The 13,642-nt window shown below is 39.4% G+C and overlaps 1 protein-coding gene across 8 annotated transcripts in view; it reads right to left on the bottom strand.

Annotated features, from left to right (window-relative positions):
* Rufy1 (RUN and FYVE domain containing 1) overlaps positions 1 to 13,642 on the bottom strand; it is a 56,410-nt gene that overhangs the window by 16,759 nt on the left and 26,009 nt on the right. For all 8 annotated transcript variants that reach the window (XM_048784776.1, XM_015506413.1, XM_048784813.1 and 5 more), the window contains exons 6-11: positions 12,366 to 12,427; positions 11,200 to 11,265; positions 7,928 to 7,997; positions 5,494 to 5,595; positions 4,093 to 4,209; positions 1,685 to 1,852 (exon numbers count right to left, since the gene is read on the bottom strand). In XM_048784776.1, coding sequence (XP_048640733.1) covers positions 1,685 to 1,852; positions 4,093 to 4,209; positions 5,494 to 5,595; positions 7,928 to 7,997; positions 11,200 to 11,265; positions 12,366 to 12,427 — 585 coding nt within the window. The remainder of the gene's footprint in view (positions 1 to 1,684; positions 1,853 to 4,092; positions 4,210 to 5,493; positions 5,596 to 7,927; positions 7,998 to 11,199; positions 11,266 to 12,365; positions 12,428 to 13,642) is intronic.

Raw genomic sequence — 13,642 nt, forward strand, 5'->3', positions numbered from 1 at the left:
TAGGTGCCACAGCCTTTACAGTTCCTGCCCAGAGGGCATAAGCAACTACTTATGGGCCAGCAACTGCCTACCATGTTTCCCTTTTCCAAATGGGTGCTTCTGTTGGGTGCATCTTTGTACCATCCTGTACTAATATGATGGGCTATTGTGAGAAACAACTGTCTTTCAGCTCCAGGGTACATGGGCTGTTGGAAAGTGCTAACCATTAGCCAGGGCCTACAGTTTTGGAGGAGGAACCAGATGGGACTTCAATAGCAGTTCCTATAGGGATGGCTATCATACAGACAATTGTGTCTACCCACAAATATTCTCCCCTTTATCAGGCCTGTGGCCCAGGAAAGACGACTCTCTCAGAATCCCCTTGAAGCCAAGTGTGGCCTTGGTGACTAACTCTTTCCCATAGAACTGACTGGAAGTGATGTGTGCAACCTGTATCTCACTGCTAGACAGGAAATCCTTGGCCCTGGACTTTTGTTCTTCTCCACCCTTCTTATTGCAGGAACGGTAACAACTAGAGTAGCCTGGAAAGCTTAAAGTGCATTAGCCTAGGCCCCTAAATGACTGTGGAGAGTATATATGCTAGTCTAAAATGGTCACTTGGAACTCTTCTGTCACATAAATACATACTTCCATATTTATAAGCTATTCTATTTTAGAGTTTACTAAATTATTATAGTGGTTTTCCCCTAACACACAACACTAACTAAATTTGTTTCTCTATGGTCTCAAAACAGAAGAAAACATGAAAAAAAATTAAAATAGATCATTTGTAAAAAGGATAAAATTATTTTTCTCCTTTATTATTTCATCTTACATAACAGTTTTTATTTATTTATTTATTTATCATGGTGCTGGGGATTGAACCTAGGGCCTTGTGCATGCGAGGCAAGCACTCTACCAACTGAGCTATCCCCAGCCCTTAACAGTCCCCCGCCCCCCGCAAAGGCAGAAGAAATTAGTTTTTTAGTACTGTCTGCTCTCACATTATCTGTGACATAGATATTACTGGAAGTGAGGGTCAAACTATGTCCATGGAAAATGAAGTATGTCTATTTTGGCAATAAAATAGGAACCAGAACTTTTAAAAAAAAGTTTTAGGACACAGAATGGTACCCTTGTGGATGGCTTCTGGGAAAAACCTATATAATTTTTAGATGCTATTTTTCAAACTCTGATTGATTCTCCCTGGCATAGTTTCCTTTGATCACTCTGAAGTGACATAAGAGAAGTAAGCAACTAGCTGTGTGACCCACAGGCTCAGCAACAATAACCTCATGGCAAAGTTTGGAGAAGATAATACTAAATGCTATCCTTAATTCCTTTCTCCATCTCTTAGTGCATACAATGAATCACTGAAATAGAAGTAAACAGCTAGGAGACACTGATAAAGTTTGGCTTGCATTAAAAAGATATCATGCTTTAGTTGTGCCAGCAGGGTTATGTGATTTAGCCGCTTAGTTCTGCCCTGTCATTTCCATTCTCCTCATTTCACAAGGACTGCTGTCAGACTCAAATAAAATAAATGTAGTACCACAAAAGGGCCAAGGACCAGGTCCGAAACATACTGGGCACTCACAGATATGTATATGCCCATTCTGCAGGAAGAATGATGTAAGACTGAAAGGGAGCACATGGAAAGCAGCAGGAAACCAGATTATGATATAGACCCAAAGCCAATTCCCACCTGAACTTTGTGAAACATCTGTAAGTTAATTGCTTTGACTTCTTCCAGCTGTTGGCGTAGGGCAACAAGTGTGTCCTGCTTCTCGTGGGTATCCTTTTCCAGTAGCTTCATGGCGATTTCCATTTCCAGTTTCATTCCAATTTGTAACTCCAGCTCTTTTTCTAGTTCCTTTAAAGGATATTTACAAGAAAAATGCAATTAAAGTAGATAACAAAAATATATTTAACTGGGGTAGTATCTTGGGCAATGACTAAAAGACAAATTACAAATCAGAACAAGTTTGAGAAAAGTCTGTCTGGAGGTTAAGTTTCTCCCCTTTTCCTCATCAGATAATTAAATTTGGCTTTACATTAAATCAATAGAAAGCTGACTTGGCAATAAGAGCCTATGGTTCTAGCAACCAAGTTCTCCGAACCCAGAGAATTAGAATCCATAATCTAAAATGTGTCTTGTGCTTGCATGCTAGAAGGGATCTGATGTTGCAATGTTACAATCTCTGGAATGATTTGCTACTTTATGGCAAAAAATATACAACCATTTTAAAAATTTCTTTCTTTCTTCTTCTTTTTTTTTTTTTTTTGCTGGGGCTGGGATTGAACCTATTGTATGCTAACGATTTTGAAATGGTTCTTTTCATCCTGAATAACTTAGGCTACTTTGCCCCACATTCATTCAAGGAAGCAAATAAGTAAAGCTAGCTACAAATTGGGTTTAAAAAAGCAACTGAAGTCCTAAAAAATAGAAAATGTAATTTTAAACTATTCCAATAAAGCTAAATGAGGAAGGAGGGAAAAACTGGGCTTGATAGGGAATGTAGTGGCAAAAATCCCAGCAACTCTGGGAGGCTGAAGTAGGAGGATCTCAAGTTTAAGGCCAGCCCCTGCAACTTAGCAAGATCCTATCTCCAAAAAAGAAAAGGGGTGGGGGGGGGGAGTCAGGAATGTAGATCATTGGTGAAGTGCTGCTGGGTTTGATTCCCAGTACCAAAAAGAAGAAGAAAAATGTGTTTAATAAAGAACTTGCGCCACTGACAGACAGATAAATGGAAATAATAGCCTAAGAGTGTGGAGAGCACGGACTGAGAATGGAAGTGCCAGGTCTGAGACTGGGGTTGCTAGATGCTTGGTGCCTGGTAAAGTTTCTGTGCAAAGGTGCAGGATGCCTACCTGTTGTGGTAATGCCCTCCATGAGGAGGCTCTGTACTAGAGTCTTATCAGCATTAATCTTGATGTCAGGCACACAATTCCTGGAATAGAGGAACTCTCTTGCTAGACAACCACAATGTTTCACCAAGCTCCCCTGCTCCTGAACCTACCCTCATAATAGTAATTTAAACAATGGACTTTCTTGAGAGCTACACAAAGCTGCATATTGCACATTGCAACTGTAGAATGTAACTGCGCAATTAGTTGTATAATGTTGCCAACTCTGTAACTTTCATGAATACAAAGAATAATGCTTGAATAGTCTTCATCTGATAATGAGACATATATAAATAAAGATTGCTGGTGTAATTCTTTAGACTTGCTTCTCCATTAGAGAGCAGCGCTCCACATGACCCCAGCTGTTATCTTCAAAATCTGAGTCTGTGAGTCTTTATTTTTCTTATCCCCCTTTGCCCCTCACTGGAACCTGTCAGACTGGCTGCACTGGTCATGGCATAAGAGAATGGTATTGTCAAAGAAATCGTGAGTCTAGTCTCCTAGCAACCTCTAAAAAATGTTTATAAAATGGGAACAAAATATAAATGACAATGCAGAATTTCATTAGGATTTTTTAAAAAACTAACAACTTATTTTTTTTTTTTGTACCAGGGATTGAACTCAGGGACATCTGATCACTGAGCCACATACATCCCCAACTCTCAAACTAACAACTTCCTATGAGTGGCATCAGGTTTTAGCACACACGTGAAAAGGGCTGGTTGTGTTGGTGCAAGCCTGTAATTCCAGCGGTTCGGGAGGCTGAGGCAGGAGGATCACGAGCAAAAGCTCGTGAAACCCTGTCTCTAAATAAAATACAAAATAGGGGTGGGGATGTGGCTCAAAGATCAGGTGCCCTTGAGTTCAATCCCTGGTACCCGTCCTGGCAAAAAAAAAAAAAAAAAATGCATGTAGACAGAAGGGTTGGAGTCATGGCTCAGCTTGCCTAGCATGTGTGAAGCACTGGGTTCAATTCTCAGCACCACATATAAATAAATAGACAAAATAAAGGTCTGTCAACAACTAAAAACGTATTTNCTCTTTTCACTTCTTTCACGAATTAATTCATTTTGTTCTCTTAATTGCTGCTGTTCTTCTTGAAGTGAACAAATCCGATCTGTTGCAGCTGACAGCTGATTAAGAGAGATTTAACTTGGAGAGCTACAGAGAAATTCTTCCTAAGGATGCCCAGTCTTGCATACTTACCAGTCGAACTTTCTTCTCCTCCTTTAGCTGCTTCCATACATCACTGTACATTTCATCCAGTCCTTGCCGGGTCTGCTTGTAAGTCTCCAGCTCAACTTTGGTGTCCTGTTTTGTTATCTATAGCAATCAAGAACACCAAGAGGAATGGTTTGCTTATGGTAAACAAAGTAGCTACAGAGTATTTAAACTTTGAAAATATGTAGGACAATTTCTGCTTTCTTTGCATGATAAAGGTGAAATCTATAAAGGTATTAGAATTTGAAGATAAAGAATGAGTGCAAGCCAATAAATTTTTTAAAAAGTTGGGCTCAAATAGCAAATTTATATTTAATTTTCTTTAAAACAGTACAAGAGACCCTAGCAGGAAAGGCTTTTATCCAATCTATCATTCAGTATTTATTGACTTTTTTTTTTTTGCACTGGGTGGATTTAGTGGTGAATCTGATAGGGTTTCTACCCTTAAAATTGTCAGGTGAGACAGCTGCAAGCTGGCAATTTTACAAAATAATACGTGGATTCTATGATGGAGGATGTATAAAGAACTATGGGAATACGGGAGAAGGGTATAAGCCCATCTGTGGGTATCATGGATGGCATTACAGAAGACTCAGCATATGAGCAGAAGTTGAAGAATGAAAAGAAATCTTGGCATAAAGGCCCATAAGGCTAGGAAGTCCAAGTGGTCCCTGGGGCCTGAGAGTGACATTGGCAGGGATAGAAACAGAAATAGGAAGTACTTTCTGACATCAAAGGCACATTCTGAGAACTGGATCATTATTAAACTATAGTCAAGTTGGGTGTGTGATGCACATCTGTAATCCTGGAGGCTCGGGAGATTGAGACAGGAGGATCACGAGTTCAAAGGCAGCCTCAGTAAAAGCGAGGTGCTAAGCACCTCAGTAAGACCCTGTCTCTAAATAAAATACAAAATAGGGCTGGGGAAATGGCTCAGTGGTGGAGTGCCCCCGAGTTCAATTCCTGGTATCAAAAACAAAAAACTAAAGTCAGCTCTCATACCTGCAGTCTCTGCATCAGTAGATTCAACCAATCACAAATTGGAAATATTTGAAAAAAAAATTATTCTGTATTAAATATGTACAGACTCTTATTCCTTGTCATTATTCCCTAAATTATACAGGATAAAAACTATTTACATAGCGTTTATACTACATGAGGTATTATGAGTAATCTAGAGATTGAGTTATAGTATCTGGGAGAATATACATAGGCTATATGCCAATACTACATTGTTTTATATAATGGAACTTGGATTTTGATATCCTAGGGAGATGATCCTAGAACCAATCTCCCACAAACACCAAGAAAAGACTATATGAGTTTGAGACTGACAATAGGTACATCTGAGTAACATGACACATAACTATAAGGTCAATTTCTTACCTCTACGCTCTTTTCACTTCTTTCACGAATTAATTCATTTTGTTCTCTTAATTGCTGCTGTTCTTCTTGAAGTGAACAAATCCGATCTGTTGCAGCTGACAGCTGATTAAGAGAGATTTTTACATTTCTTAACATCAAAGTTAATCTTACTGTTAAAATTAAAATATCTACTCGGCATCTTCACAATTAACAACTTATTTTCAGATGCCTTATACTGAATAGGGAATATATGGTTCAAAATCCCAAAGACACAAAAATGTATATAGTAAAACTCCCTCTCCCATCTATCTACCTGTGCCCTTAGTGATCTCAGCTCTCCCCAGATTTTCTCCCTTTGCAAAAATGGTAATATACTACTACTTCATGTGGGCAATGATTTATTGACCAAAAAAATCAGCAACAGCCTGAATTCTACTATTAGAGAAATGGTTATATAAATTATAGTGGAAGTAAGGCAGGTGCACTGACACACGCCTGTAATCCCAGTGACTCGGGAGGCTGAGGCAGGAGGATCGTGAGTTCAAAGCCATGCCCTAGAGAAATCCTTCCTTTCCTCGAATATGTTTAGGGAAAAGTTTAGGGAAAAGTATACAGAAGTTGGATGGATCTGCCTGAGGAGAGGATATTACAAGTAAGGGAGATGATAAAATACAGCAGCTAGGTCCCTCCTTATTCTAGACTCAGAACACAGCTTGCAGAGAGATGGGGAGGCTGGAGAAGGAGCAAGAAGCTTGATATCTGTCTCTGGTACCTGGCTCTGTCCTCAGCATCATTTCCCAGTGAAAGGACCTAGAGCCATTGAATGCCTCTCTTTTTCTTTTGTCAAAAGCAGTAAAACTAGGGCTGGGATGTGGCTCAAGCGGTAGCGCGCTCGTCTGGCATGCGTGCGGCCCGGGTTCGATCCTCAGCACCACATACAAACAAAGATGTTGTGTCCGCCAAATACTAAAAAATAAATATTAAAAAAAAAAATTCCCTCTCTCTCTACCTCTATCTCTCTCACTCTCTCTTTAAAAAAAAAAAAAAAAAAAAACCGCAGTAAAACTCCTCAGAATTACTTTCCATTCAGGCTTGGAAGCCAGTTGGGTTTTTAAGCCATTGCTGTGCCCAAGTGAGACACCTTAAGGTTTTAAAAGGGGTACTACTCTCAAAAGGGAAGAAGCAGATCAAGGTGGTAAAAGCTACTTTTCTCTACTCTCTGAAGATACAGAGAGCATACCTTGATGGAGGAATACTTTTCTCTAAAATCTTCTCTTATAATAATTTGCTTTTAACAAAAATAACCCAGCTGTTCAGTTTTGATAGTGAAATCAGACCTTCAGTCAAAGCATGCTACCTGGTCTGAGAGAACATAAAGTAATCTGCTCATTCTAAAATCAATTCACATTCAAGTACTCCCCAACCCTCACAACTGTTCTATCAGGCATAGTCATGATATTCAGTTGGCAATCTTTATGACAATACTGTAAAGTATGTATCATCACCCAACTTTAAGACAAAAGTGAGGCTCAAAGACCTACCAAGGTGACCGTGTCTTCCTATGCTAAGTTCAGTGAAGTTTCTCCCATGATGCCCCTACCAATGAACACTGTCTTTGAATTTCCTTCCTCTCTTATAAATCTGAGCTCTTCCTCTGAAAGCCTTCAGGACTGGCCCCTCAGGAGAAAGCAGTCAATTAAAGTGTGCCTTAAACCAGGGTCCTTGTTACAAAGGTGTGCTCACTGAGTCTCCTTTCACTGTCCCCTGTCTCCATGTCTTGGAGGTGTTTCTTTTCCATCTCAAAGTCCTCTTCCTTCCCAATGAGACTAGTGGGGAGGCCTGAGCAGCAGGGACCGCTACCTGTGGAAAGCCTCAGAAAGGCTGAGCAACCCCCCTCCTGCTAACAGGAGACAAGATGTGTCCACCAAAGAGCCTGCTGGGCAGCTGGCAGCAAGCTGTCTTCCTCGGCCTCAGCCCTCCTTCTTCCTGTCCTTTCATTCTCTCTTCCTAGTGAGAAAGCAGAGAAAGACCATGCTGTGGGGAGACCGTTTCCATGCTCCTGAGAGGCCAAAACAGAAGGGGTGGGCTACGGTGCCTCTCATAATGTAGTTTGTGCCTTCTAGGGCAGCAGGGAGGCATGTGACATCACAGGAAAGGTGGAAAAGAGGAAGAAACTGCACTTTGACAGGCAGAAGCTGGACTGTTGCAAAGTACTGTTACTTTGGGATGATAAAACCTAAGACACTAAGAACTGGCTCATGATCAGCTGAGGTGTCTCACTGGGAGTCTTGAATAGGGCAGAACACAGATATTCTCTTGTCGCATGTGCAGCTCAACCCAAGGTTAATAATCCCCCTTCCTAACAGTGAGAAACTCTGGTCAGATATACCAACTGTATCATTTTTCTTAACTTTGGGTCATTCTGTTTGTTCAAGGGTTTCAATAAGTTACAAACCTCTTCCTGAAGCTTTGCATTAGTCTTTTCCAAACCATCTATCTTGGTCTGAAGATCTCCAACTGTGCAGCTGTAGAAAAATAGAAATATTAGGTAAGTGTGAACTCTTTTTTCTTTAAAGCTTTTTTAAAGAAGGACACAATATCTTTATTTATTTATTTATTTTTTATGTGGTGCTGAGGATCAAACCCAGTACCTCACAAGTGTGAGGCAAGTGCTCTACTGTTGAGCTATAACCCCAGCTCCTAAGTGTGAACTCTCTGTTTACCCAAATTGTAAATGATGAGAAGAGAAATTCTTAGATTTCCTGGATGAAATGAAAAAGCAAAAGGACTCTAACTCAGAGGAGATGAGAATAATAAAAATATTGTTTTTATTTAAAAAAATTTAAAAATACTTTCCAATAAGTTTCACCCCTAAAATATGTGATTTATTCCCTTTTTAGTTAGCTGAAAATATTTTTATTCCAATACAATAGATGATGGAACCAAAATGTGTCCGCAATCACATAGCTAAGGTAATAGTAACAAAGTATTGGTACTTTGGTGCAGGAAGATCAAGTGATTTTTAAATTTTTTTTTTTTAATATTCTTTCCTACCCACCCTATTTTTTTTTGCAGTCTGGGGATCAAACCCAGGGCTTTGCACATGCTAGGCAAGTGTTCTACTGTTGAGCCAAATCCCCACTCCCTTTCCCTTAAACCCCCATCCTGCTTTTTTTTTTTTGCAGTACTGGTGGTTGAACCCAGGGCCTCTTACATGCCAGGCAAGTTCTCTACCGCTGAGCTACATCTCCAGCCCTTACTTATTTATTTATTTTTGAGACAGGGTCTTCCTAAGTTGCCAGGAGGCTAGCCTCATAGTTATGATCTTCCTGCCTTGGCCTCCTGAGTAGCTGGGATAATAAACAGCTGCCACTGTACCTGGCTACCTGCCCCCTTTTTTTCTTGACCAGGGATTGAACCCAGGGCACTTTGGCACTGAGCTACATACCCAGCCCGTTTTATTTTGAGAAAGGGTCTTGCCAAGTCGCTGAGGGTCTTGCTCAGTTGCCAAGACTAGACTTGAATTTACAATCCTCCTCTCTCAGCCTTCCAAGTTGCTGGGATTTTAGGAGTGCACCACTGTACCTGGCACTTCCATTTTTGAAATATTACATAGTATGTGCTTTTATATTAAAAAAATATGTAAAAAGCTAATATAATGAGTCATCAAATAGAAAAACAATGGACTTGATAAACAATAATGATAATCCCCACAATAATAGCAGTAACTTATTTTTTGGACTATGTGCCAGGCCCTATCTGTTCTAATTACTTTATATGCATCAACTCAATGACACCTCTCCCCCACCAATTTGGTGAGGTAGATTCTACTGTTAGTCTAGTATACATGTAAATAAATTATAACTTTACATTAAAGAACTCACTGGAGTTCATATTCCCCCCCCCTTTTTTGGTACTGGGGATTGAACCCAGGGGTGCTTAACCACTAAGCTGCATCCCCAGCCATTTTTTGTATTTTTATTTAGAGATGGAGTCTCACTGAATTGCTTAGGGCCTTGTTAAGTTGCTGAGGCTGGCTTTGAACCTGAAATTCTCCCGCCTCAATCTCCTGAGCTGCTGGGATTACAGCCCAGCTTGTAATCTCCAGCTCTTCTTCCTTTTTTTTGGTACTGAGGATTGAACCTTTAGCTTAGGGCACATTAAGCACACTCTACCACTGAGCTACAACTCGAGCCCCTTTTTTTGTTTTTTAAATTTAACTTAATTCAGTTAATTTATTTTTAATTTTTTCTTCTTTTTCCAATTAATTTTTTTTTTTTTTTAGTTACATATGGACACAATGCCTTTATTTTTATGTGGTGCAGAGGATTGAACCCAGTGCCTCATACATGCCAGGCAAGCGCTCTACCACTGAGCCACAACCCCAGCTCTCTAATTCTTTTAAAATTCATATATCTATGAAGAGCTGCAGACATCTGAACCCAGGGAATCTTGCTCAAGAGCCTGTAATTTAGAGCTGGGCATGGTGGCACACACCTGTAATTCTAGCGGCTCAGGAAAAGTCTTAAAAGAGTATTCAATTTCCAATTCTATACCAACTGTAACAGAAAATAGCAACAAGGAGAAAATACCATAAAAAGAATGTCTGTAAGAGAAAAAACCGAGATGAACAAAGCTGGTAAGCCAGTACCAAATATAAGCTTTGGGCAAATGACTAAGAAATTGATCCCAGGCACAGAAGTAAGGCAAAATTTATTAATTCATTTTGTGAAGCTGTATAACCATGAGGCCATGCCAGAGATAGAAAACTGAGGAACAATTAAGTCAGATTGCAGGTTAAAAGAACAGTAAAAGTATTACATGTGATACAGGAATGGTTCAGTATGACGATATCCAGCAATAAAATATATAACATCAACAGATCAAGGGATATAAACCATGATTGCCTTAATGGATGCTAAAACGCATTTGATGAAATTCAACATCCATCTCTTATAAAAACTCTCAAATTAGGAATCAACCAAGGATCTCTCAAAAACCAGCCAACAGTTAAGGGGTGCCTCCAGGCAGTGTTTCTTGAAGCACTTTTGGAGGAACGTGCCAACTTCTTTGTCTGTTCCATTGGTTTGGGGTCAGGGGGCCTGCCCCTGGGAAGTACTGTTAATATGCAATGTACTTTCTAGAAGGGGGTTCAGAGAGAGAACAATATGTCTTCCAAAGACTTTAGGCCAAGTGTCCCCTGACACTGAACCTCTCCCAATTGTATATCTAAGGCCTAGTATTTCTTGGAACACATCAGTAGCCTTTCAGCTAAAATTTTTTTAAAAATCAAGAAATTTTCTTGAGATTGTGATCACATTGATCTTGAAAGTCTAGCCCAGTGGTTTTCAACCTTCTTCTAGTCTAATACACTGGGGGTGGGGAATGGAGGAGGCTATGTGCTGATTCCCATGAGTAACAGGGCTTGCTATGGCAGGGCCTGCCAACCACATGGCTATAGGTGAACACTGGAAATTTAAGGTTTAATGTGTTTACCTGTCCATACTGTATAACTGCACAAAACAAAGAACCAAATATTCCCCAAAAGTTGTTTATCAAGAAGAAATCCTTTTACTCTAGTCTGTACACATGAACACTTTATGAATGATTATAACCCCTTTTCATGGTTTGGAAAAAAAAATCAGTATAAACATGTAGAAACTCAAAAAGTCCCAAGAAACAGTGACAAGATATTGAATACCACTGGAATAAAGGAGCGAGTCCTACCTCAGGTGCCGGTTAAGTTCTTCCACATAATTTTTTTGATCAAGGACATCGGTAATTCTTTCATGCCTTATAAAGAAAGCATACAAAGGGGAAAAAAATTTATTGGTGGTTAATAGTTTGTAACTGTCCTCCAACCTTCTGATCATCTTGTAGAAATGCAAATGTCTTCGCAAACCAATAGTCAGAGCTGAGTAATGTCTGCATGGCCCTTGAGTAAATAGAGAGCAACACTAGCCAGGGACATAGCATCTGGGGCGTGGGGAACAAGTGCCCTTAGAGAAGGTACCCAGAAGATGTCCTCCCTCTTTTGCAGACTGGCCAGGTCTTTGGCAAAAGGGGCAGTAAAAATGGAGAAAATCCACAAGCATGCTCTGTTCTTCTGTAGAGCTTAATTCCTTAGTGAAAATGAAAACATATTATCTGTTATTAATGAAACTAAACAAAAACTAAAATCTAATTTTTTCTTGGTGGAACTGGGGATTAAACCCAGGAACAGTTTACCACTGAGTTAGACTCTCAGCCCGTCTTATTTTTTATTTATTTTATTTTTAAAAAATGTTTTAGTTGTACATGGACACAATACTTTTATTTTATTTATTTATTTTTATGTGGTGTTGGGGATCGAACTCAGTGCCTCACATGTGCTAGACGAGTGCTCTACCACTGAGCCACAACCCCAGCCCCTTATGTTTTTATTTTGAGACAGGGTCTTGCTAAGTTGTCATCCCTGAACTGTGATTCTCCTGCCTCAGTCTCCTGAGTCACTGGGATTATAGGCATGTGCCACTGCAACGCCCACCCCCCCTGCACAAAACAAAACAAAACAAAAAAACCAATAACCAAAAACTCCCTAAATCTCAAAGCAAAAACAAGAGTAGAGTTCTCTGGCTGGGCATGGTGGCACATGCCTGTAATCCAAGAGACTTGAGATGCTGAGGCAAAATGATTTCATGTTCAAGGCCAGTCTCAGCAACTTAGTGAGGCCCTAAGCAACTTAGCAAGACACTATCTCAAAAAAAAAAATAAAAAGGGCTGGGGATATTGCTCAGTGGTTAAGCACCCCTGGATTCAAACCCTGTACCAAAAGAAAACAAAAGAGTAGTATTCTACTACTGCCAAAATTTCATTAAAACTGTGAAGAAAATGGTATACTATGTAGTACTTACTCTTTGCCACCATCAAGATCCTGCACATCCTTAAGGTAGAGGGAAAAATCAATCACTCCAACCTGATTTAAATAAAATGCACAAGTTTAAATAAATGATAACATTTCTCATTTTCAATAAAGCCTTATAATTCTTGGAATTCAGGATATTCAATTCCACCACAGCTAGATATCTAAAGAATCACATTATCTATCAAGATTAACAAAGTTCTGCCAGGCATAGTGGTGCATGCCTGTAATCCCAGCAGTCCGGGAGGCTCAGGCAGGAAGATCTTGAGTTCAAAGCCAGCTGCAGCAACTTATTGAGGCCCTAAGCAATTCAGTGAGACCCTGTTTCTTAATAAAATCTAAAAAAGGGCTGGGGATGTGGCTCAGTGGTTAAGCGTCCCAGTACCAAAAAAGTTTAACAAAGTTCTTTGGGTATAAAGTAATTATAAAAGAGAAAGAAAATGCTATCTAGACAGAAGTAGATATTTTAACTGACACTTCTGAGTCCTTTTTTTTTTTTTTAACATTTTCAGTTGTAGATGTACACAATACCTTTATTTTATTAATTTCTTTTAAAAAATATTTATTTTTTAGTTTTAGGTGGATACAATATCTCTGTTCCATTTTTATGTGGTGTTAAGGATCGAACCCAGAGCCTCACACATGCCAGGCGAGCGCTCTACCACTTGAGCCACAACCCCAGCCCTTTATTAATTTACTTTTTATGTGGTGCAAAGTATTGAATCCAGAGCCTCACACTTGCTAGGCAAGTACTCTACCACTGAGCTACAACCCCAGCCTTTCTGAGTCCTTCTTTACCCAAATTTTGGTGAAATGATCTATCTAGTCTGTATTTCAGGGAAAATTCTCTGCCAGTGCTCGGAGCTAGAGAAGACTAAGACCCCTTAAACATCTAAACATCAAAGGCTTTTGATATTTCTGTTAAGAAATAAAGCACTTATAAGTGAAGCCATTCCTATTTAAATTACAGGAAAATTCGGTACAACTGAAATCTCCACCTATGAGGAAACACTTAATTCAACCATGTTATACCATATCACAAAAAATCAGTGGATCAATGTATGATAATTTGGAAAAGTCCCAAGATACAATTTTAAGCCAAATAATAATATGTATATCATTAACCCCAGAATAGTAACCCCACTATATTAAAACCAAAGTTGTATGATGGATTTAAGACACAACTATATCTTTTCTACCTTCATCCCTTAAACCTACATGCCTTTAGTGCCAATATTTTTTTTTTTTTTTTTTTTACTGGGGACTGAA

This window comes from Marmota marmota, unplaced genomic scaffold (genome assembly GCF_001458135.2).
Source record: "Marmota marmota marmota unplaced genomic scaffold, marMar, whole genome shotgun sequence".
NCBI lineage: Eukaryota > Metazoa > Chordata > Mammalia > Rodentia > Sciuridae > Marmota > Marmota marmota.